Here is a 23,548-nt window from a genome sequence, read left to right on the forward strand (position 1 = left end):
TCCAAAACAACAAAGTGGCAGTAAGAACATACATATCAATGATTACCTTAAATGTAAACGGGTTAAATGCTTCAACCAAAAGACGTAGACTGGTGAATGGATACAAAAACAAGGCCCCTGAGTTTGCTGTCTGTAAGAGAACCACTTCAGATCTAGGGACACATACAGACTGAAAGTGAAAGAATGGAAAAAGGTATTCTGTGCAAATGGAAATCAAAAGAAAGCTGGAGTACCAGTACTCATACCAGGCAAAATTAGACTTACAGAAAACAAAGGACACTACATAATCATCAAAGGATCAATCCAAGAAGGTGTAACAATTGTAAATGATACATGCACCCGACATAGAACACCTCAATATATAAGGCAAATACTAACAGCCATAAAGGGAGAAATTGACAGGAACACAATAATAGTGGGAGACTTTAACACTCATCTTTCATCAATGGACAGATCATCCAGACAAAATCAATAAGGAAATACAGTATTAGAAATACTAATAATGCCACATGCTGCTGAGGATGTAGAGAAACTAAATTTCTTATACATTCCTTTGAGCATTTTGATTGTTACCCCACTGCCTTCTAGACTCCACTGATTCTCCTGAGAAGTCAGCTGTTGATTTTAATGGGATTATATTGTAAGTGATGCATCATGTTTTATCTTACTTCTTTGAAGATATTTTTAGCTTTGACTTTCAACATTTTTACTTTGATACATCTGTATGCATGTATCTTCTTTGGAGTTAGCCTTGAGCTTCCTGATATATACATTACTGTTTTTCAGTAAATGTGAGAAATCTTAAGTCATTTTTTCTTTGAATATTTCTTCTCCTTTATCTCTTTTCCTTTTGGTACCCCATTATACATGCATTGGTGCTCTTCAGTTCAGTTCAGTTCAGTCACGCAGTCGTGTCTGACTCTTTGCGACCCCATGAATCGCAGCACGCCAGGCCTCCCTGTCCATCACCAACTCCCGAAGTTCACTCAAACTCACGTCTATCCAGTCAGTGATGCCATCCAGCCATCTCATCCTCTGTCGTCCCCTTCTCTTGCCCCCAATCCTTCCCAGCATCAGAGTCTTTTCCAATGAGTCGACTCTTCGCATGAGGTGAGGTGGCCAAAGTACTGGAGTTTCAGCTTCAGCATCATTCCCTCCAAAGAAATCCCAGGGCTCATCTCCTTCAGAATGGACTGGTTGGATCTCCTTGCAATCCAAGGGACTCTCAAGAGTCTTCTCCAACACCACAGTTCAAAAGCATCAGTTCTTCAGTGCTCAGCCTTCTTCACAGTCCAACTCTCACATCCATACATGACCACAGGAAAAACCATAGCCTTGACTAGACAGACCTTTGTTGGCAAAGTAAAGTCTCTGCTTTTGAATATGCTATCTAGGTTGGTCATAGCTTTCCTTCCAAGGAGTAAGCGTCTTTTAATTTCATGGCTGCAGTCACCATCTGCAGTGATTTGGGAGCCCAAAAAAATAAAGTCTGACACTGTTTCCACTGTTTCCCCATCTATTTCCCATGAAGTGATGGGACCGGATGCCATGATCTTCGTTTTCTGAATGTTGAGCTTTAAGCCAACTTTTTCACTCTCCACTTTCACTTTCATCAAAAGGCTTTTGAATTCCTCTTCACTTTCTGCCATAAGGGTGGTGTCATCTTCATATCTCAGGTTATTGATATTTCTCCTGGGAATCTTGATTCCAGCTTGTGCTTCTTCCAGCCCAGCGTTTCTCATGATGTACTCTGCACAGAAGTTAAATAAGCAGGGTGACAATATACAGCCTTGATGTACTCCTTTTCCTATTTGGAACCAGTCTGTTGGTGCTCTTAACGGTGTACAATTTCTGTCTCTATGTTGATACTCTGTTTAATGTGACATGATTATCATCCCTTCTTTTACTTCTTCACTCATACTTTCTTTTCATTCTGTGAATTTATTCATAATGGCTACTTTGAAATCTTTTAAATATGACATCTGGTCACTCTTATCGAGCATTTTCTGCTGCCTATTTCTTTTTCCCCATGTATGGGTCATACTTCCCTGTTTGTTTGAATGCCTCATAATTTTTGTTGGAAACTGGACGTTTTAGATAATGTAGCGACTCCAGGTACTGGTCTCGCTGCCTCCTCAAAGACCCGCTATAGTTATTTGCATTTTTAGCTGTTTAGTGACTGGCTGGATTCTTTTAGTGAAGTCTGATCAGCTCCACCCCACCAGCACCACCAAGTGGTAAGCCTCTGATGTTACTCCTTGGGGAGACAGAGCTTTGAGTATACCCACAGCCACCGTGGGAGGACAGTGGCATGGGCAGGCTTCTCTCCTCCTGTTCCCCTGACCACGTTCAACTGATAAACCCCACTTATTGCTTGCCATTTGATCTATTAAGAACACAGTGCTGGAATTTGCCCTTAAACACAAATTCCTCTGCAAACTAATCCAGTCGTATTGTAGCTCCTTGCCAGAATGGTTTCTGAGGTCAGTGTTTGATAATCATTCTGACCCCAAGGAGAGCTCCTGCCAGCTCTCTTGCTCTTTGTTCTCTCCTGCAAATGGGTCAGCCCACAGTCTAGGCTGTGTCTTCACTGTGTCTGCACATTTCCTCCCACTTGCCTTATCTACACCCTCCACTGCTCATGGGAGCACCTTTAGGTTTGAACTTCACACTCTGTTGAAATTGGAGCCAGCTCCTTTGGGAAGAGATTAGAAGCTTCCTGTTTTATGGCCTGTTTGTTTCTCCAGGCAGAATCTCTGAGCCTAGGGTTCTGGAGGTGGGGGTGGGCCAATGGCAACTTAGCAGGTGAGTGCTGGTTGGAGGGGAGATGGGGAGCAGCCTGTCTTCCACGTGGCCTGCCTCTCCTAGGGTGATGCACCACTTCACAAGCCAGGAGAAGGGCTCCTGGGCTCCAGTGTTCTCAGCTCACCTTGCCTAAGGTACAGTCTCCCTTCTACAAGTGGGGATTAAGCAAAAGAAGGGAACCCCCACATGTCGACTAGACTCAGGACCTGAGACTTAGCCTCAGCAACAGAGAGCAGGATGGGAAATGCCCTGTTCCTTTTGGGAACTGGGGAAGAGGGAACCCTGTGCTTGGGGCTATAGCAATCTGGAACAGAGTCTCCACCTTCCAAGCTAGAGGGAGAAGGAGATAGGGATCAGTCTTGGTTCAAATGCCACAGACCTACTGGTTTTCACCTTTTGGTAGATTTGTTTGAATAGATGTTTCTGCCTTGCTGTTTGCCCTTAGGACCTTTTTCCAGAGGTTTAAAGGTTTTTTTTTAATTTCTCCAGTTCCACTGGGGAAGCTGCTTAGCAGAACATTGTCGTATTGCAATTCAGCTGTCTTTTACACATTACTGAGCTACCCTGGAAAACAGTTTGGCAGTTTCATAAAAACTAAACATACACTTACCATATAACCCAACAGTTGCCCTCCTGGGCATTTATCCCAGAAAAATGAAAACCCTCTGTCCACACAGAAATCTGGATAGAGGTGTTCATAGCAGCATCTCTGGTATTAGCCAAGAGCTGGAAACAACACAGATGGTATCAAACAGTTAAACAAACGAGCCGTTGACTCTTGTCAGCAATGGACAGGAAAGAACTATTGATTATGCAGCAGCTTAGGCATTGTGCTTAGGCTTACGGGGAAATCAATTTTCAAAACATGCACCCTCTCCCTTCCCCGGAAAAAAGACACATACCATGCGACTCTGTTTATATAATCTCAGAGTGACAAAGTTATACACATAGAGAAGAAATGAGTGGATCAAGGGTTAATCGTAAGCAAGGGGTGGTGTGACCATGAAGGTGTGGCACAGGAGGTCTCTCGTGGTGGTGAGTAGCTCTAAACCTCGATTGACATAGCAGTTACATAAATTTACACGTGATATATGACATATACTCACTTTACATCAGTGGCAATTTCCTGGGTGTGATAACTGTACTGCAGTTACTAAGATGTAAACAGTGAGGGAAAACTGGGTAAAGGGGAATACTGGACCTCTCGTTACTATCTTTTTTCCCCAACAAAAGCTTTAGTGAGCTGTAATTCATGTAGCATGCAATTAACCTATTAAAATGTACAATTCAGTGATTCTTAGTGTATTCACAAAGTTGCGTGTTTATCTCTACATTTAATTTTAAAACATTTTCATTAGCCCAGCAAGTACAACCCTTAACTATTAGTACAACCCTTAGCTGTCATCACCAGTCCTGCCGTCTTCACTCCTCCCTACGCCCAACCCTAGGAACCTCTTTTATCTACTTGCCATCTCTTTAAATTTCCCGTTGCTGGACATTTCCTATGAACAGAATCATATACCATGCAGTCTTCTGTGACAGGTTTATTTCACTTAATTTAATGTTTTCAAGAGTCATCCGTATGGTATGTATCAGGACTTCAGTCAATTTTCCTGCCAAATAATACTCTATTTTATGGATGTATACCACATATTATTTATCCATTCATCACTCAGTAGGCATTTGGGTTGTTTCCACTTTTTGATCATGAATACTGTTCCTATGGTCATTTGTGTCTACATTTTTGTGGGAACATTTGTTTTCATTTCTCTTGTACATACACCTAAGAATGGAATTTCTGGGCTGTTTGGTAACTATGTTTAACATTCTAGGAACTCTGAGAGTATTTTCCAAAGCAAATACATTTTACTTTCCCACCAGGAATGCATACGACTTCTGATTTTTCCACATCCTCACCAACACTTACTCTTTTTTTATTATTATTATGGCATCTTAAGGGGTTTGAAATGGTACTTACTGCAGTTTTTATTTGCATTTCCCTAACGCCTAATGACGGAGAAGGCGATGGCACCCCACTCCAGTACTCTTGCCTGGAAAATCCATGGACGGAGGAGCCTGATAGGCTGCAGTCCATGGGGTCGATAAGAGTCGGACATGACTGAGCGACTTCACTTTCACTTTTCACTTTCATGCAGTGAAACAGGAAATGGCAACCCACTCCAGTGTTCTTGCCTGGAGAATCCCACGGACCGGGAAGCCTGGTGGGCTGCCGTCTATGGGGTCGCACAGAGTCGGACACAACTGAAGTGACTTAGCATCAGCAGCAGCAATGCCTCATGATGTTGAATATCTTCATGTTTGTTGGCAATTTGTATATGTTTTTTGGAAAAATGTGTGTTTAGATATTTTGTCCTTTTTAATTCATTTGTCTTTATTGTTGAGTGGTAAGAATTCTTCCTATGTTCTAAATACAGGTCTCTTACCAGATATATCTCTATACTATCTTTGCAGCTTCTGTGAATCTAATTATTTTGAGCTGAAAAGTTTTTTTATAATGCTCGTAACAACAGACACAAGACCATGTAAAACTGATGAAAGCTGAAGAGAGTCAGTGGACTTTGTCAGTAGCATGGTTGTGATGTTACACTGCGGTTTTGCCAGATACTACCACTGAGGGAAACCAGATAAAGAATACATAGGACCTCTCTGTATTATTTCTTACAATTGCATATGAATCAATAATTATCTCAAAAAGTTTAAGATTTTTAAATTACTTTCTTGCTAATCTTTGCCTACCAGATAAGTTTGGGGGTTTTGTGTTGTTGTTAATTATTCTAGGAAGTAAAGTTGATCAGTTTTAGGTTCACAGCAGAATTGAACGGGAGGTAAAGAGATGTCCCGTGTCTGCCCCCCATCCCCTGTCCCCACACACGCACAGCCTCCCTCACTCTCAGCGTTCCTCACCGCAGTGGCACATTTGGTGAGCCTACACTGAAATAATCATCACCCGGAGTTTATCATTTACATTAAGGTTCAGTCTTGGTCTTATGCATTTGACAAATATATAGATAGGATTTTGTCAAGATTAATTTTTTAGGGACTTCCCTGGTGGACCAGCGGTCAAGAATCTACCTTCCAATGCAGGGGATGAGGGTTCAGTCCCTAGTGGGGAACTGAGATCCCACATAGCACGACAGCCGAGCCCATGCATTCTAGAGCCCATGCTCTGCGACTAGAGAAAGTCTGAGTGCCACAGCAAAGATCCAGTGCAGCCAAAATTTTAAACAGAAAAAAATATTGATTTTTTCAATAAGGTAATTTTTTTAAAAATAGTTTGTGATTATCCATGTAACGTGTAAATCCATTTTAAGTCCTGGTGAGCAGTAATGTTAAAACTTCACAGATACATCTAAACTCACCTCTGACAGGTGCCCCTCAGTCCTAGTTTGTCTTTCCCCAGTCTAAATGATAAAGTTCATATTTATTTTACTACAGTGCTGATTTGTGGACTTTTCCACCTGAATTTAAATGTTACTCAAGTTGGAGTCCTATGATTTCTTCCAAGATCTAGATAACACCACAGAGCTTTTAAGCTTAATGCCCAGACTCTCCACATGCTTGGAGACATCATGCATGAGCAAGGCTCCAACCCACTAAAAACTGTTTCCCTCACTTAAAACCTTAGAGTATTAGCTTACTCTCTTTTGAACTCATTAGATTAGCAAAGTAAGTCTTATTTTGCTGGAGTGAACCAAAAGAGCTTTTATTGATATTGTGACTTACATTCTCAGTGACTTTTATTTATTTATTTTTTTATGGTTCCAGAGGAGAAGAAAGCTATGCTGCAGGAAATAGCTAATCAGAAAGGAGTATCGTGTCGTGCTCAAGGCTGGAAGGTTCACCTCTGTGCAGCCCAGTTGCTACAGCTGGTAGGTGGCACTCTAGCAGTTGTTAGTCCTGCTGAGGACATCTGAGTTCATAGAGCATTTTCTTTAGGGGTGATTGTGAAGCGTTCCCAGTTAACATGGATCATGGTGGAGTTTTTATGTGTGCAAGACCTACAGTTAAGGTTCATATTATGTGTTGCTGTGACATCTGAAACAGAGGGGGCCTGTCAACCCATTCTGACTGCTCCTCACTGTGGGAGTAAGGTATATTAGCACTTCTCCCTAAGCAGTGGGCTTCAGTTCTCCTCCAGCTCGAGACACTCAGATAAGCCAGTGATGTCCTCCTGGGGGCACCAGGGGGCGCTACGTACTCTTGCACTACGGAGCCTGCCTCCTGCAGCCCCTACCTGTTCCCTCTTGCTCTCTCTGTCATGGAGGGCACCCCCCTGTGGTTCAGCATGACATGCAGTGTCCTCCTCCCCTGGGCCGCGAGCATACTGAAGAGTAAACTGCTGTTGATCTCATCTGTCCAGTGCGCTCTGTGTTCAGCCCTTTCCATAACCCCTGGGCAAGACTCCTTCCTTCAGCAAGGTAAAGAGGAGCCGAGCAAAATAATCTCACGAAGTCTTTCTGTCTTTGGAGTAGCCATGATCTGAAGAACATGGTCTTTTTTTTTTTTTTAAGTAGTGCCATGGCTAGGTTTAAATTTAGCATAAAAGCATATTTTTATGGAACTTATGGACATGCTTTTCAGAGAAATTGGGAATTTAGGGGAGAATTTAAAAGCCATCCTTGGACTTCCGTGGTGGTGCAGTGGTTAAGACTCTGAGCTTCCACTGCAAGGAGGTCAGGTTGGATATATTAGGGAACTAAGATCCCACGTGCTGCGTGGTGCAGCCAAAAAAAGAGTTATCCTAGAAGATACTCTGAATTATGGCCAATTGTGATGTAAATTGTTGATTAACTTTCCTTACTGTACTGTATCTTAGTCATTGGGAGAAATGATTTTATAACCCAGACAGACCTGATACCAGTTTACACAGGTGATTCAAGGTGGGGTTTTTGCCTGCGTTTGATGAAGAAAAGTATTTCTGAGGTCATGATTCCCTCCTTCTTGTTTGTTGCAGACAAATCTAGAACATGATGTTTACGAAAGACTCACCAACCTGCAGGAAGGGATTATCCCAAAGAAAAAAGCAGCAACTGATGATGATTTACACCGAATAAATGAACTAATACAGGTTTGAAGGAGCCCTTTCCCTCCCCTTATTTCTCCCTTCCCCTCTCTCCACTAATATCTTTGGTAAAAACCGATTATTTTCTTCAGCCTGCATTATCCAGAAACAGTAAAGTGTTTTTTTCCTATGTGAAAGCCTCAAAATGGCTCAGTTCAAAGGTGGGAAGCTCTTTAAAAGCCACGCTGTCTTGAAGATTGCTGATGGATGGTGTCATGTCTTTTGTTTCAGGGAAATATGCAGAGGTGTAAACTTGTGATGGATCAAATCAGTGAGGCCAGAGACTCCATGCTTAAAGTTTTAGATCATAAAGATCGTGTCCTGAAGCTTCTAAACAAGAATGGGACTGTCAAGAAGGTGTCAAAATTGAAGCGAAAGGAAAAAGTCTAGACCCCGAATCAGGACTTTGGAAAAAGAATTTATGGAGAATGATGTTGGGGGTGGGGGAAGGGTTGGTTATTTTCAAAGTGGAACATTGAGATGAAGGAAAGCGTTCCTTAGTTCACACGTGAAAGCAGAGGGACCCAGAACATCCAGTGATGTGGAAGGGTCAGAACTGATCCGACAGTGGACTCCAGTCTTCTTTCAGGCGTCTCCCTCTTACGCTTACTGCATCGTGCCTGACTCCTGTTGCAACAGGGTCTCCCGGTTGGAATCAGTGACACAGGTGACAGGCTGGCGTTTTTCAGCCTTCCAGTTGATAAACTATTTATCTGATGGATTCCTGCAGGACCCATACTGAGCCTGAACTGAAAGTATCCACTTGGACCATCTGTTCTCTCTGTACACTGAAAATCAAACCTCTTCCCCTCGCCCTAGTCGGTTCTTACTCTGTCTGACCTTCAGATGCCCACGCTGGCCTTCTAAAGCAGTGCCATGGCACTTGAAAGACCTGCCACATCTCACTCTAAAGGGTTTGAACTGCCAATTCTTGTCATTTTCTAAAGAACCATTTCAAAGTGAAATTGTTATATTGTCTGTCCTGCGTGTGTCAGAGTTGGGTTTTTGTGGAGCTGCAGAGCAGGCAACACCGTAAGTTGCTCTGAGATCCTTGTTCCGAAGTACATTCTTGGTTATCTGTACTTCTGTAGCTGGTGTGATGCTGTTAATTATACGTATGGCACATCCCCAAATGTTAATAAAGGACTCAAAGAGGTTTTGTACATAAGCAGTTTGCATCATTTTATGAAGCTCATTGTGCTGCACTGCACATCACTTGAGTGTTTACCCTTCTGGCCTTTCTCTCACGTTGTTGAGTCTACTCTGACAGTTTGGTTGCTCCACACAGGTTCCACTTACCTTGGTATCTTGAAGATGTCGCAGATGGTGAAGCCTGTGGGCTTTTGATTATCTTAAATATGAGACTACATTGTACCTCATTGCAAATATACATTGGTCATTTTATAGTACAAAAAATACGGCTGTGGTGATGGGGGAAGGACTTCCAGGAGAGTGGATTTTCTTTGCGAGGTTGCCTTCTGTGACCTCGCTGGAGTGGGAAGGCAGCCCAGGCTTGCTTTCCCCTTTTCCGTCTGCGTCGGGTCTGAGTTGTAGCACGGGGGCTCTGTTATGGGGATCTCTAGTTGTCGTACACAGAGCCTAGTCGTGGTGCACAGGCTTAGTTGCCCTGTGGCATGTGGGGTCTTAGTGCCCCAGCCAGGGACCTGACCTGCATCCCCTGGAGTGGAAGGCAGACTCCTAATCACTAGACCACCAGTAAAGTCCCCAGGCTGGCTTTTTGCCTTGTCCTAAACAAATCTGAGAGTCTATGCCAAATTTGATCCAGTCTTTGGAACCAATGTTATAAATTGGTCATATTATAGGAGTTAAGGCTGTGGTAATGGGGGAAGGACTTCCAGGAGAGTGGATTTTCTTTACGAGGTTACCTTCTGTGAACTCGCTGGAGTGGGAAGGTAGCCTAGGCTTGCTTGCTTCTTTTTTTGGCTGAGTCAGGTCTTGCTTGTAGCACGGGGGATCTTCATTGAGATGCACAATCTCTAGAACCCTGGCAGGGGAACTAAGATCCCACCTATCACAGGGCAGCTAAGCCTGTGCACCACAACTGGAGTCTGGCTCTCCTGAGACAGCCTTTCCTTGAACTGGAGTGGTAAACTCTCATCTGGTATAGGACTGGGGAAGAGAAACGAAGCAGGCTTTCTGCCTTCTTCCGGTGTGGCCGCATGGTCTGCATAGTCTAGGTAACGAGGTCCTCAGAACAGTCAAGGCTGCTTCACTAGAGTGTTCTGACCTGAAGCCGTTGCTGATGTGTGCTAGACTCCAGAGTAGTGTTCTATGTAATCCAGTGACGATGTTAGAACAGGGCTTCTTTGCCTCTGTTTCTCATTGTATATGTTGCCTAGCGATGCTTGGTGCACTGGCTTGTGAAGGACAGGACCCAGGTATTTGGGATCCTACATCAGAGATCTCGTCTCTCTACAAGTATTGTGTGTGTGCTCAATCACTCAGTTGTGTCCGATTCTTTGCCACCCCAAGGACTTGTTCATTTCAGTTCAGTTCAGTCGCTCAGTCGTATCCGACTCTGCGACCCCATGAGTCGCAGCACGCCAGGCCTCCGTCTCCATCACCAACTCCCAGAGTTCACCCAAACTCATGTGCATCGAGTCGGTGATGCCATCCAGTGATCTCATCCTCTGTCCCCTTCTCCTGCCCCCAATCCCTCCCAGCATCAGGGTCTTTTCCAATGAGTCAGCTCTTCACATGAGGTGGCCAAAGTATTGGAGTTTCAGCCTCAGCATCAGTCCTTCCAATGAACACCCAGGACTGATCTCCTTTAGGATGGACTGGTTGGATCTCCTTGCAGTCCAAGGGACTCTCAAGAGTCTTCTCCAACACCATAGTTCAAAAGCATCAATTCTTCAGCATTCAGCCTTCTTCACAGTCCAACTCTCACATCCATACATGACCACAGGAAAAACCATAGCCTTGACTAGACGGACCTTTGTTGGCAAAGTAATGTCTCTGCTTTTGAATATGCTATCTAGATTGGTTGTAACTTCCCTTCCAAGGAATAAGCGTCTTTTAATTTCATGGCTGGAATGTTACTTCTGTTTAAACAAAACTTCAATAATTCGATAACCCTGGTCAAAGGAAGCTTGTCAGTGCAAGCTTTGATGTCAGGGCAGGTGAGAACAGTGGTGTTTTCTGTCTTCCCTCACCTGATGAGGACTGTGATCAGAAGGTGGAAAGGGATGGAGGAGGGAGTGAATCATCTGTGTATACACTTACTTAAAAACAGCTTTATGGAGCACCGATTGACATACTAAGCACCTTAAAGGATACAACTTGATAAGATTTAGTCTATGTAAATACCTATGAAACATTCACCACAGTCAAGAGAGGGAAGAAATCAGACCCAAAAGTTTTCTTGTGCCTCTGTGACATCTTGCCTCTCACCCCTACCTGCCGTCCACCCCTCTCCAGGCAAACACTAATCTGCTTTCTGCCATTCTAGTGTGCATTTTCTGTGATTTTATATGAGTGAAATCATACATTATTTTTTGAGGGAGGGAGTCTGGCTTCTTTTACTTAGTATGGTGGAAATTTATGCTGAAATTTACTCCTATGGCTTATTTCAATAGTTCGTTGCTTTTTATTGCTAAAGGGCAAGCATTTTGTCATCTGAATATGTATATTCCTTCCACAAGTTGCTTCTCTGTCCATCTGTAGAAAGACATTCAGGTTGTTAGATTTTCATTATTACAAATGTATGAACAAATTTTGGTATACAACTTAACTGGTGATTTTATCTTAGTTGTATTTTCCAGGGATTTATGACCAAGAGATGGTGCTGATAAGTCCAGACACCCAGTGGCTCATGGTCCAGAAAACTATTACTCACAAGTTTATCATATTATTTTTTAAAACCTGAGTATTACAAAAGATCTTTAACTAGAGAATACCTTATTTTTTTAATCATAGTAATTAAAAGTCACAGTTTGAGAGTTTAAAGTTACTTTAGAGGTTATATAGTCCAACCTAACCTGTGATGAAAGGGACACCTTTGAAAGGATGTACTTTTTTATTATAAAATTCTCCCTGGTGGCTGACAGTAAAGTGTCTGCCTACAATGCAGGAGACCTGGGTTCGATCCCTGGGTCTGGAAGATTCCCTGGACAAGGAAATGGCAATGCACTCCAGTATTCTTGCCTGGAAAATCCCATGGATGGAGGAGCCTGGTAGGCTGCAGTCCATGGGGTCGCAAAGAGTCGGACACGACTGAGTGACTTCATTTTCACTCTGACAGCATAGATAAAAGTACGGGAAACAAATATATAGCCTTGTAAGATCAACAACTTTGAAATGATCCCCCAGGGTAAGAAATATAAGTTTGCTAGTCACAAACTGCTGTATCCCAATCACAGCCCTCTTCTTCCCTCTAAAATAACCATCTTAACTTTTACTCCAAAATAATCAACTTTATTGTGGTATAATTACAGAGAGTTAAATACCCGCATCTTAAATTTACAGTTTTGTGTATTTTGACACATACATTAAACCATGGCGAAGATCCAAATAAAGAGCCATGGCATTACTGTATAACTGTAGAAAGAGTGCTCCTTTGTAGTCCATGCACTTCTGCACCCACCCCCAACCCCCAAGGTAAACACTGATCTGCTGCCCCTTGTCATATATTGGTTTTGTCTGTTCTTGAACTTCATGTAAATGGTATCATACAGCATGTACTTATTTGTATCTGGCTATTTTGATCAACATAATTGGAGGTTCTTCTATCTGCTAAGTGTATCCTGAGTTGTTTGCTGTGTGACTAGGCCACAGTCTGTTTACCTGTTATCCCACTGAAGGACGTCTTGGTGCTTCAAGCTCTTGACTATTATGAGTAAAGCTGCTGTGAGCATTCAAATTCAGGTTCGCATGTGGAAATAAGTGTTCAGATCAGTTGGGTAAAAACCTAGAAATGTGATTGCTGGGTCATAAAGTAAAACTATGTTTAGTTTTATAAGAAACTGCCAAACTATCTTCTGAAGGAGCTGTACCACTTTACATTCCCAGCAGCAGAGTAAGAGTTGCTGTTGTTTCACGTCCTCACCAACGTTTAGTGTTGTCACTGTTTGCATTTTAGCCATTCGAACAGGTGTGTAGTGATCTCTCGTGACATGATGTTGAGCATTTTTTTCAAATGCTCATTTTCCACCTTTATATCATTTTTGATGAAGTATTTGTTCACATCTTTACCTGTATTTTAACTAGCTTCTTTGTTTTCTGATGGAATTCTAAGGGGTTTTTTTGTGTATTTTGGATACCAGTCCTCTTTCAGGTAAGTGTTTTGCAAGTATTTTCTCCCTGTCTGTGGCTTATGTTGCCATTTACTTAATAGTACCTTTTGAAGAGCAGTTTTTAATGTTAATGCTGTACAACATCAGTTTTTTCTTTTATGAAATGGCAATGCACTCCAGTATTCTTGCCTGGAAAATCCCATGGATGGAGGAGCCTGGTAGGCTGCAGTCCATGGGGTCGCAAAGAGTCAGACACGACTGAGTGACTTCACTTTCACTTTTCACTTTCATGCCTGGAGAATCCCAGGGACAGGGGAGCCTGGTGGGCTGTCGTCTATGGGGTCGCACAGAGTCGGACACGACTGAAGCGACTTAGCAGTAGCAGCAACCTTCACTTTCTTTCACTTTCACTTTGATACAGTTCATCAAAGCCTGTACATATTTCATTAGATTTATACCTAAGTATTTCATTTGTGTGTGTGCTTTTGTAAATGGTGCTGTATTTTTTATTTCACTTTTTTTTTTGTGGGGGGGGCTATGCCACACTTGTGGGATGTCAGTGGGATGGCTTGTGGGATGTTAGTTCCCCAGCTTAGGATTGAACCCAGGCCCTTGGCAGTAAAAGCACAGAGTCCTAAACATTTGGCCTCCAGGGAATTCTCTGTTTCAGATTTTAATTGTTCTCTGGTGGTATGTGCGAGAGCGGTCCACATTTATCTACTATTAACCTTGTGTGCCGGAGAAGGCAATGGCACCTCACTCCAGTACTCTTGCCTGGAAAATCCCATGGATGGAGGAGCCTGGAAGGCTGCAGTCCATGGGATTGCTAAGAGTCAGACACGATTGAGCGACTTCACTTTCACTTTTCACTTTCATGCATTAGAGAAGGAAATGGCAACCCACTCCAGTGTTATTGCCTGGAGAATCCCAGGGACGGGGGAGCCTGGTGGGCTGTCGTCTATGGGGTCGCACAGAGTCGGACACGACTGAAGCGACTTAGCAGTAGCAGCAACCTTGTGTGCTGTGATGTTGCTATGTTCACAGATTTTTTTTGTTGATTCTTCAGAACTTTCTACATAAACAGTGATTCTGTCTCTGAACAAATGCAGCTTTATTTCTTCTTTCTCTGTTTGTATAGTTTTTATTTCCTTATACTCTGCTGTGCTGTGCTAGTTCGCTTCAGTCATGTCCAACTCTGTGACCCTATGAACCTTCCAGGCTCCTCTGTTCATGGGGATTCTCTAGACAAGAATACTGGATGGGTTGCCATGCCCTCCTTCCAGGAGGTCTTCCAGTGAGGTCTTGAGTAGGAGTGGTAAAAGGGGATATGCTTGCCTTGTTCTCAGTCATAGGGTAAAGGTCCAGTTTCTCACCACTAAGTATAAGATTAGCTGTAGGGTTTTTTAGTAGATGTTCTTTATCAGGTTGAAGTTATTCCCTGTTCCTAGTTTGCTGAAAGTTTTCAGTTATAAAATGAATGTTGGATTTTGTCATTCTTTTCTGCATCACTAATATGATCATATGAGTTATCTTCTTTATCATGTTGGTATCTTAGATTACATTAATTAATTTTTTACTATTGAACCAGCCAAACTGGCATACTTGAAATAAATCCCACTTGGTTATGGTGTATAATTCTTTTTACACATAGTTAGATTCAATTTGCCAACAATTCATTGCATCTGTGTTCACGAGAAGGACTGGTTTGTGCTTCTTTTTTGTACGTCTTAGTCTTATATCAATGTCTTGGTAATAGAATGAGTTAGGGAATGTTCTCTCTCTTCTGTTTTCAGGAGAGGATTGCAGAGAATTGATACAATTTCTTCCTCAAATGTTTGGTCAAACTTAGCAGTGAAAGCATCTGGCCCTGGTATACTCTCTTTTGGGGGAATTGTTAATTATTGATCCAATTTTTAAAATAGACATAGGCCTATTCAGATCATCTCTCCTTGTGTGAGCTTTGGTAGTTTCTATCTTTCCAGGAATTGGAGCATTGCATCTAAGTTATTAAATTTGTGGGCATAGAGGTGTTCTTGGTATTCCTTAATTGTTCTTTCCTTGTCTATGGGAACAGTAGTGATAATCTTTGGTTTCATTTTTTAAAATGTGTATTAAGATAAAACTCACATAACATGCAATTCACCTACTTGAAGTGTGAAATACAGTGACTTTTGCTATATTCACAGAGTTGTGCAAGCATCACCATAATCAGTTTTAGAATATTTTCATTGCCCCCCAAACAAGCCCTGCAGCCTGTAACCATTACTCCTATTGAGGTGTTTAATCTGTTTGGAGTTAATTTTTATGTATGAAATGAAGTAGGGGGTCCAGCTTCATTCCTTTTTTTAAAATTGAAGTATAGTTGATTTATAGTATTATGTTAATTAAGTTACAATGATATGTTAATTTCTTCTGTAGAGGAAAGTGATTCATTTATACATACTCTTTTTCATATTCCTGTCACAGAATATTGAATACAGTTCCCTGTGTTATACTGTAGGACTTGTTTATTCAAGTATACTGTATATTATACTGTATATAGTAATTTGCATCTGCTAATCCCCAAACTCCCAATTCATTTTTCCTCCAACCCCCTCCCCCTTGGCAACCACAGTTCTGTTCTCTATGACTGTTAATCTGTTTCTCTTTCATAGATACGTTCATTTGTGTCATATCTTACATTCCACATATAAGTGATGTCACATGGTATTTGGCTTTCTCTTTCTGACTTCGTATGATAATGTCTAGGTCTGTCCATGTTGCTGCAAATGACATTATTTCATTCTTTTTGAGGGCTGAGGAATATTCCACTGGATGAGTGAAAATTGCTCGGTTGTGACCGACCCTTTGCGACTCCATGGACTGTAACCCACCAGGCTCATCTTTCCATGGAATTCTCCTGGCAAGAATACTGGAGTGCATTGCCATTCCCTTCTGCAGGGGATCTTCCTGACCCAAGTATTGAACTCAGGTCTCCTGTACTGCAGACAGACTCTTTACCATCTGAGCCACCAGAGAAGTCCATTCCATTGTATATGTATACCAAATCATTTTTATCCATTCATCTGTCAGTGGACATCTAGGTCATTTCCAGGTCTCAGATTTTGTAAACAGTGCTGCTGTGAACATTGGAGTGTATATATCTTTTTGAATTATAGTTTCCTCCAGTATGCCCAGGAGTGGGATTTCAGGATCATATGGTGACTCTACTTTTTTGAGGACTTCCATACTATTATCCATAGTGGCTACACCAATTTACATTCTCTCCCAAAAGTATACACACCCACACCCTCCACATCCTTTCCAGTATTTGTTATTTGTAGACTTTGTAATGATGGCCATTCTGAGCAGTGTGAGGTGGTACCTCACTGTAGTTTTGATGTTAATTTCTCTAATAATTAGTGGGGCTTCCCAGATGGTGCTAATGGTAAAGAACTCGCCTGCCAATACAGGAGACATAAGAGACATGGGTTTGATCTCCAGGTCAGGCAGATCCCCTGGAGGACGGCACGGCAACCCACTCCAGTATTCTTGCCTGGAGAATCACACCGACAGAGGAGCCTGGCGGTCTACAGTCCATAAAGGTTGCCAAGAGTCAGACAGTACTGAAGTGACTTGGCACACACACAATAATTAGTGATGTTGATCATCTTTTTATGCGCCTAATGGCCATCTGTATGTCTGCTTTGGAGAAATGCCTATTTAGGTCTTTTGCCCATTTTTTGATAGAGTTTTTTTATTATTATTATTATTGAATTGTATGAGCTGTTTGTATATTTTGGAAATTAAGTCCTTGTCAGTGGCTTCATTCACAAATATTTTCTCCTAGTCCATAGGTTGTCTTTTCATTTTGTTTATGGTTTCTTTTGCTGTACAAAGAAGTTTGATTAGATCTTATTGGTTTATTTTTGCTTTTATTTCTGTTGCTTTCGAAGACTGACCTAAGAAAACACTGGTACCATTTATGTTGGAGAATGTTTTGCCTCTATTCTCTTCTAGGGATTTTATCGAACTTTATTCTTTTGCACATACCCAGCCAGTTGTCCCACTGCCATTTGTTGAAAAGACTATTCTTTTCTTTTTTTTAGGTTAATTTATGGAGGATTTATTTGTCATATTTTAACTTTTTATTGGAGTATAATTGATTTGTAATGTGTTACTTTCTGCTGTACACTAAAGTGAATCAGTTCTCTATATACCTATATCCACTCTTTTTTGTTTGTTTTGGTCACACCACATGGCATGTGGGACCTTAGTTCTCCAACCAGGGTTCAAACTTGTGCCCCCAGCAGTGGAAGTGCAGAATCTTAACCACTGAACCATCAGGAAAATCCTTTCCCTCTTTCTTAGGTTCCTTTCCTTATTTCCCTGTCCATAGAGGTCATTACAGAGAATTGAGAAGAATTCCCTATGCTATACCATAGGTCCTAATTAGTTATCCATTTTATATGTTAGTGTGCATATGTCAATCCCAATCTCCCTATTTATCCCTCCCCCACCCTCCAAAAAGACTATTCATTCACCATTAGAGAGTTCTGACAAAACATGGTCCACTGGAGAAGGGAATGACAGACCACCTCAGTATTCCTGCCTTGAGAACCCCATGAACAGTATGAAAAGGCAAAAAGATATGACACTGAAAGATGAACTCCACAGATCAGTAGGTGCCCAATATGCTACTGGAGATCAGTGGAGAAATAACTCCAGAAAGAATGAAGAGACAGAGCCAAAGTGAAAACAACACCCAGTAGTGGATGTGACTGGTGATGGAAGTGAAGTCAGATGCTGTAAAGAGCAATATTGCATGGGAACCTGGAATGCAATGTCCATGAATCAAGGTAAATTGGAAGTGGTCAAACAGGAGATGTCAAGAGTAAACATCACCATTTTAGGAATCAGCAAACTAAAATGGACTGGAATGGGAGAATTTAATTCAGATGACATTATATCTACTACTGCAGGCAAGAATCCCTTAGAAGAAATGGATTAGCCCTCACAGTCAAAAGAGTCCAAAATGCAGTACTTGAGTGGAATCTCCAAAACAACAGAATGATTTCTGTTTGTTTCCAAGGCAAACCATTCAATATCACAGTAATGCAAGTCTATGTCCCAACCACTAATGTGGAAGAAGCTGAAGTTGAATGGTTCTATGAAAACCTACAAGACCTTCTAGAACTAACACCAAAAAGATGTCCTTTTCATTATAAAGGACTGGAATGCAAAAGTAGGAAGTCAAGAGATAACCTGGAGTAACAAGCAAGTTTGCCTTGGAGTACAAAATGAAGCAGGACAAAGGCTAACGGAGTTTTGACACTGGTCATAGCAAACACCCTCTTCCAACAACATAAGAGAAGACTACATGTGGACATCACCAGATGGTCAATACCAAAATCAGATTGATTATATTCTTTGCAGCTGAAGATGAAGAAGGCTCTATACAATCAGCAAAAACAAGACTGGAAGCTGACTGTGGCTCAGATCATGAACTCCTTACTGCCAAATTCAGACTTACATTGAAGAAAGTAGGGAAAACCACTAGACCATTCAGGTATGACCTAAGTCAAATCCCTTATGATTATACAGTGGAAGTGACACATAGATTCAAGGGATTAGATCTGTTAGAGTGCCTAAAGAACTATGGACAAAGGTTTGTGACATTGTACAGGAGATGATAATCAAAACCATCCCCAAGAAAAAGAAATGCAAAAAGGCAAAATGATTCTCTGAGGAGGGCTTACAAATAGCTGAGAAAAGAAGTGAAAGGCAAAGGAGAAAAGGAAAGGAATACCCATTTAAATGCAGAGTTCCAAAGAACAAAAAGAGACAAGAAAGCCTTCCTTGGTGATCAATGCAGAGAAATAGAGGAAAACAATAGAATGGGAAAGACTAGAGATCTCTTCAAGAAAATTAGAGATACCAAGGGAACATTTCATGCAAAGATGGGCTTGATAAAGGACAGAAATGGTATGGATTTAACAGAAGCAGAAGATATTTAAAAGAGGTGGCAAGAATACAGAGAGGGACTAGACAAAAAAGATCTTCATGACCCAGATAACCAAGAGGCTGTGATCACTCACCTAGAACCAGACATCCTGGAATGCAAAGTCAAGTGATCCTTAGGAAGCATCACTATGAACAAAGCTAGTAGAGGTGATGGAATTCCAGTTGAGCTCTTTCAAATCCTAAAAGATGATGCTGTGAAAGTGCTGCACTCAGTATGCCAGCAAATTTGGAAAACTCAGCAGTGGCCACAGGACTGGAACAGTTCAGTTTTCATTCCAATCCCAAAGAAAGGCAGTGCCAAAGAATGTTCAAAGTACTGCACAATTGCATTCGTCTCACACGCTAGTAAAGTAATGCTCAAAATTCTCCAAGCCAGACTTCAGCAGTATGTGAACAGAGAACTTCCAGATGTTCACATAGCTGGATTTAAAAAAGGCAGAGGAACCAGAAATCAAATTGCCAACATCTGTTGGATCATTGAAAAAGCAAGAGAGTTCCAGAAAAACATCTACTTCTGCTTTATTGACTATGCCAAAGCCTTTGACTGTGATCACACTGTGGAAAATTCTTAGAGGTGAGAATACCAGACCACCTTACTTGCTTCCTGAGAAGTCTGTATGCAGGTCAGGAAGCAACAGTTAGAACTGGACATGGAACAACAGACTGGTTCATAATTAGGAAAGGAGTACATATATTGTACTCCTTTATATATTAAGGACATATATTGTCAGCCTGGTTATTTAACTTATATGCAGAGTACATCATGAGAAACACTGGGCTGGATGAAGCACAAGCTGGAATCAAGATTGCCGGGAGAAATATCAATAACCTCAGATATGCAGATGACACCACCCTTATGGCAGAAAGTGAAGAGGAACTAAAAAGCCTCTTGATGAAAGAGGAGAGTGAAAATGCTGGTTTAAAACTCAACATTAAAAAAACAAATAAGATCATGGCATCTGGTCCCATCACTTCATGGCAAATAGATGGGAAACAAAGGAAAAAGTCACAGACTTTATTTTCTTGGGCAAAATCACTGCCGATGGTGACTGCAGCCATGAAATTAAAAGACACTTGCTCTTTGGAAGAAAATCTATGACAAACCTAGATAGTATGACAAAAAACAGAGACATTACTTTGCTGACAAAGGTTCGTATCAAAGCTATGGTTTTTCCAGTAGTCATGTATGGATGTAAGAGTTGGACCATAAAGATAGCTGAGTTCTGAAGAATTGATGCTTTTGAACTGTGATGTTGGAGAAGACTGTTGAGAGTCCCTTGGACTGCAAGATCAAACCAGTCAATCCTAAAGGAAATCAGTCCTGAATATTCATTGGAAGGACAGATACTGAAGCTGAAGCTCCAATATTTTGGTCATCTGATGAGAATAACTGACTCATTGGAAATGACCCTGATGCTGGGAAAGATTGAAGGCAGGAGGAAAAGGTGATGACAGAGGATGATATGGTTGAATGGCATCATCGTCTCGATGGACAGGAGTTTGAGCAAGCTCTGAAAGTTGGTGATGGACTGGGAAGCTTCGCATGCTGTAGTCCGTACGGTCACAAAGAGATGGACACAACTGAGTGGCTGAACTGAACCGAACTTCTTTGAATTGTCCTGGAAATATGTCAAAGGTAAGTGAGTTGTATTTGTAAAGGCTTATTTCTTGATACTTGAGTCTATTCCATTGATCTAGCCTTAGGCCACTACCACATGTGTCTTATTTACTAAAACTTTACAATAAGTTTTGAAATTGGAAAGTGTGAGTTCTACATTTAGCAATTATTTTTTAAGATTGTCCTGGCTGTCCTGAGTCCCTTGAATTTCCAGGTGAATTTAGAAACAGACTGTCAATTTCTACAAGGAAATCATCTAGGATTTTGATAGGTATTGTATTGAATCTATAGATAAATTTGGAAAATTTTTCCCCTTCATATTAAGCCTTTCAATCTATGAACATGGACTGTTTTTCCATTTATTTAGTTCTAATTTAATTTCTTTCAGTTCTGTAACATTCAGAGTAAAAGTTTTTCAGTTGTCAAACTCATTCCTAACATATTCTTTTCATGCTACTATAAATGGAATAGCTTTTTTAAAAAAATGTTAACTATTTATTATACAACTCATTTAACACATTCAGATGAAATTATAGTGTAAGATACAATCCTTTTCATAGGAGACTTCATATCATTGCAGCTTCCTGCCCTGACATATAATTGCTGACATCAGTAAGTATAGGAAAAATGTGATCTGTTCCATATAGCAGAAATATTTGTGGCAGGCCCCTTCAATTAGTTTTATTTTTTTATTTTATGACTTAAAGATGGTGGAGTAGAAAAGGCAGAGGAACCAGAAATCAAATTGCCAACATCTGTCGGATCATAGAAAAAGCAAGAGAATTCCAGTAAAACCTCTACTTCTGCTTCATTGACTATGCTAAAGCCTTTGACTGTGTGGATCACAACAAACTGTGGAAAATTCTTCAGAACACCTTACTTGCCTCCTGAGAAATCTGTATGCAGGTCAAGAAGTAACAGTTAGACATGGAAAAAAGGACTGGTTCCAAAATGGGAAAGGAGTACGTCAAGACTATATAATGTCACCCTGCTCGTTTAACTTATATGCAGAGTACATCATGAGAAACGCCAGCTGGATGAAACACGAGCTGGAATCAAGATTGCTGTGAGTAATATCAATAACCTCAGATATGCAGATGACACCATCCTTATGGCAGAAAGTGAAGAGGAACTAAAGAGCCCCTTGATGAAGGTGAAAGAGGAGAGTGAAAAAGCTGGTTTAAAACTCAACATTAAAATGAAGAAGATCACGGCATCCGGTCCCATCACTTCATGGCAAATAGGTGGGGAAACAATAAAAACAGTGACAGACTTTATTTTCTTGGGCTCCAAAATCACCACAGATGATGACTGCAGCCATGAAGTTAAAAGACTCGTTCTTTGGAAGAAAAGCTGTGACAAACCTAGACAGCATATTAAAAAGCAGAGATGTTACTTTTACGACAAAAGTCCATAGAGTCAAAGCTATGGTTTTTTCAGTAGTCATGTATGGATGTAAAAGTTGGACCATAAAGAAGGCTGAGTTCTGAAGAATTGATGCTTTTAAACTGTGGTGTTGGAGAAGACTCTTGAGAGTCCCTTGGACCACAAGGAAATCCAACCAGTCAATCCTAAAGGAAATCAGTCCTGAATATTCATCAGAAGGACTGATGCTGAAGCTGAAGCTCCAGTACTTTGGCCATCTGATGCAAAGAACTGACTCATTTGAAAAGACCCTGATGCTGGGAAAGATTGAACGCAGGAGGTGAAGGGGATTACAGAGGACGAGATGGTTGGATGGCATCACCGACTCAGTCAACGTGAGTTTGAGCAAGGTCCCGGAGATGGTGAAGGACAGGGAAGCCTGGCTTGCTGCAGTCCATTGGGTCACAAAAAGTTGGACACAGCTGAGTGACTGAACAGTAACAACAACATTTATTTTATTTTATCATTTTTATTTAGGTATAGTTGATTTACAATATTATATGTTTTAGGTATACTGTATTATGATTCACAATTTTAGAAGTTATTCTTAATTTATAGTTATAAAACACTTGCTATATTCCTGTGTTGTACAATATATCCTGGTAACTTATTTATTTTATAAATAATAGTTTCTGTTTCCTAACCCCCCGCTTCTATCTTGCCTCTTCTTCCCTCTCCCCAGTGGTAACCACTAGTTTGCTCTCTATATCTGTGAGTGTGTCTTTTTTGTTGTCGTATTTACTAGTTTTAATTTTTAGGTTCCACATGTAAGTTGTATCATACGGTTTTTATCTTTCTCTGTCTGGCATATTTCAATACACATGATACCCTCCAAGTCCATCCATGTTGTTGCAAATGGGAATAGTTAGAACTACTTTCTTAATTTCATTTTTTGATTGTTCATTGCTGCTATACAGATACAATTGATTTTTAGATATTGTACTTACTTATTTAGTTTGGAACAGCTTGACAAATATAATTCACATACCATACAGTTCACTCAGTGTATAATTCATTGTTTATATATTAAATTATTAATTTTTAAATTGTAGTAAGTAATATATAGCATAAAACTTGCCATTTTAAGATACAATTCAGTGGCATTAATTACATTCACAATGTTATGCAAACTTCACCCCTATTTCCAAAATATTTTCTTTACCCTTTTGTCAGCCTTAAGTGATAACTCTTCAGTCCCCTTCCCCAGCCCCTGGTAATCCCTAAAGTATTTTCTGTCTTTGTGGTTTTGCCTGTTTTAAGTGTGTGCTTGCATGCTCAGTCGTATCCGACTCTGCAACCCCATGGAGTCCTCCAGGCTCGTCTGTCCTTGAGATTTTCCAGACAAGAATACTGGAGTGG

The 23,548-nt window shown here is 41.0% G+C and overlaps 1 protein-coding gene across 11 annotated transcripts in view; it reads left to right on the top strand.

The window, feature by feature from the left end:
- The window catches only part of SAP130 (Sin3A associated protein 130), a 77,855-nt gene extending 68,812 nt beyond the window's left edge, over positions 1–9,043 (top strand). For all 11 annotated transcript variants that reach the window (XM_061431837.1, XM_061431886.1, XM_061431854.1 and 8 more), the window contains 3 exons: positions 6,592–6,695; positions 7,781–7,894; positions 8,120–9,043. In XM_061431837.1, the coding sequence (XP_061287821.1) occupies positions 6,592–6,695; positions 7,781–7,894; positions 8,120–8,278 (377 nt within the window). In that variant the 3' untranslated portion in view covers positions 8,279–9,043. The remainder of the gene's footprint in view (positions 1–6,591; positions 6,696–7,780; positions 7,895–8,119) is intronic.
- The last annotated feature ends 14,505 nt before the right edge of the window (positions 9,044–23,548 follow it).

The sequence above is a fragment of the Bos javanicus genome, chromosome 2 (genome assembly GCF_032452875.1).
Source record: "Bos javanicus breed banteng chromosome 2, ARS-OSU_banteng_1.0, whole genome shotgun sequence".
NCBI classification, from domain to species: Eukaryota; Metazoa; Chordata; class Mammalia; order Artiodactyla; family Bovidae; genus Bos; species Bos javanicus.